Genomic DNA, 2,502 nt, shown 5'->3' with positions numbered 1-2,502 from the left:
CTACCCCTTCCAAGCCACAAATGACCCTATTCATTAGTCGCTGGAAGGTGCAAGCAGCATTTTTCATCCCAAAGGGCATCACTTTACATTCGTAAAGCCCAAAGGGAGTTACAAAGGCAGAAATTTCACGGGCTCGAGTAGACAAGGGAACCTGCCAATACCCTTTCAACAAATCCAACTTTGTGATGAACTTTGAGGACCCTATCTGATCTAGGCAATCATCTATCCGTGGTAACGGGAAAGAATCATTTTTAGTGCTAGTATTTACCTTACGATAGTCCACGCACATACGGAACTTTCCATCAGATTTCTTGACGAGGACTATCGGAGAACTCCAGGGACTAACTGAAGGTTGAATGAGATCATGCTCCAGCATGTACTTTATTTCCTTCTCGACTATGTCCCTCTTTATTGGATTTAGTCGATAAGGACTCTGCTTTACCGGGGAAGCACTGCCCACATCCACATCATGCTGGAGCAAGCTCGTTCGTCCTGGCGCATTCTGAAATAACTCTGGAAAGGCAAAGATTAATTCCAAAATGTCATTTCTCTGGTAAGTCTCCAGATGCTCTAAACCACCCTTTAAAATTTCTAAGTTCTGAACATTGTCAAACAAAGCATCAGAAGACACCTGACCAACCAAATTTACAAAATCATCCAAAGGAGGCTCTACTACTACTTCAGATACTGGTTCATAAACAATGGCCAAAGGGTCCTTACCACTACTAGTATAAGATTTCAACCTATTTATGTGGAAGACCCGACACTTTCGTTTGGTCCCGGGGCTTCAATCTCATAGTTTATCTCTGACAGCTTTCTCAAAACCTTCCATGGTCCCCTATACCTTGGTTCGAGAAAGTTGTCAGAGTCCGTGCTCAATACCAAAACCAATTCCCCAGGCTCAAACGAACGTACCTTAGTTTTCTTGTCATAATTCAGTTTCATGACAGCCTGGGAGGAAGCTAAATTCTCTCTAGCAAACTTCCAAGCTGTCGACAATTTAGATTTTAAAGTTTCCACAAACTCACCCACATTAATTTCTCCTCTTTGACCGGACTCTATCATCTCATGGACTATCTCTAGAGGACCACGTACCTTGTGTCCAAATACCAACTCAAAGGAGCAACACCTGTGGACGAGTTAGGTGGTTCCGTATGGCAAAGAGAGCAAAGGGAAGCCCTTTATCCCAATCCTCTCCTTGCTCGTAACAATATTTCTTTAATATGGATTTAAGGGTCTGGTGAAATCTTTCCACCACACCCTGACTCTCTGGATGATAGGGTACGCTGGTAATGTGCTGAATGGCCAGTTCAGCACACTTACCCCCGAAATACCCTACTTGTGAAATTAGTTCCACAATCAGACTGAATAGTACGAGGCAAACCATATCGAGAGAAAAAACTCTATGAGCTTCTCAAACACTGCACGAGAAGTAATCCTTTTCATAGGAAATGCATCAGGGTATCTAGAAGCCCTGTCCATAACTGTCAGGAGATGGGTAAACCCGGACTTAGTTCTGGGTAAAGGCCCAACCACATCAATCACCAACTCCACAAAAGGTTCTCCAATTGCTGGGATCGGATTTAAAGGGGCTTTTGGAATAGTTTGATTGGGTTTCCCCATCACCTGACATACTTCACAACTACTTACAAAATGTTTGACTGAAGACTTTAAGCCTGGCCACCAAAAATATTTAGCTAATCTACTAAAAGTTTTCCATACACCAAAGTGGCCAGAAAAAGAGTCTTCATGTGCCAATTTCAAAACTGAATCTCGAAACTGAGTAGGGACCACTATTTGCTCATTTCGAGATGTTACACTAAGGTCATGAGAGGAAGGGCGACTAACCCTGTACAACACATTCTTGACAACACAAAATCGTGGTTTAGTCAAATCACTCGTGTCACCCAGTTCGAAATTGAACTCTTCCTTCTGGGCCTCGATAAACCTTGGACGATCCCAATCGGGTTTTAATACCTTACCAAAAATCTTATCACTACTACCAACTACAGACCCGGGTCTTTCTACTTCTACAGCTAAACTACTTAAGTGTAAATCATCATAATCATCATCATGCAATAAATCTGCTGCCTTTGCAGCAGCTCGGGTCGTTACAGCCACTGGACAAGTATTCAAAGACAATATTGGAAACAATTCACGACCCTTATCATCCAACATGTCATTACCCAGTATACCATCGATGCCTGGGATTGGGAGGCTATCTACAACCGCTAACTCTGTCTTCCTATTATAACCAGGAAAGGATAATTCCACCTCAACTAAGGGCGCAGATACCATTGTATTTGGGAAACCTCCCAGAACCACAAAATCACCAGAGTTATTAACTAGGCCCTTCAAAGATTCTTTTAATACCAGAGACCGAGCGGCCCCAGTATCCCGCAAAAACTTCACCTTCAGAATTTTTGAGTCTGTAATCAATTTGCCAAGCCACATATATTTATCATAAAGTCATAAGTCCTTCACAGAGGATGAAGAACCAAC

At 42.6% G+C, this 2,502-nt stretch overlaps 1 protein-coding gene across 1 annotated transcript in view; it reads right to left on the bottom strand.

Moving 5' to 3' along the window:
• LOC136847552 (uncharacterized) overlaps positions 1-2,298 on the bottom strand; it is a 2,552-nt gene extending 254 nt beyond the window's left edge. Inside the window, exons 1-3 of the mRNA XM_067119277.1 lie at positions 1,385-2,298; positions 916-1,129; positions 1-631 (exon numbers count right to left, since the gene is read on the bottom strand). The exon at positions 1-631 is cut by the window's left edge and continues 254 nt beyond it. Coding sequence (XP_066975378.1) covers positions 1-631; positions 916-1,129; positions 1,385-2,298 — 1,759 coding nt within the window. The remainder of the gene's footprint in view (positions 632-915; positions 1,130-1,384) is intronic.
• Between the last annotated feature and the right edge of the window lie 204 nt (positions 2,299-2,502).

This window comes from Macrobrachium rosenbergii, chromosome 17 (genome assembly GCF_040412425.1).
Source record: "Macrobrachium rosenbergii isolate ZJJX-2024 chromosome 17, ASM4041242v1, whole genome shotgun sequence".
Lineage (NCBI taxonomy): Eukaryota > Metazoa > Arthropoda > Malacostraca > Decapoda > Palaemonidae > Macrobrachium > Macrobrachium rosenbergii.
Note: the sequence above shows the minus strand (reverse complement) of the source record. Positions and strands in the feature narration are given on the sequence as shown.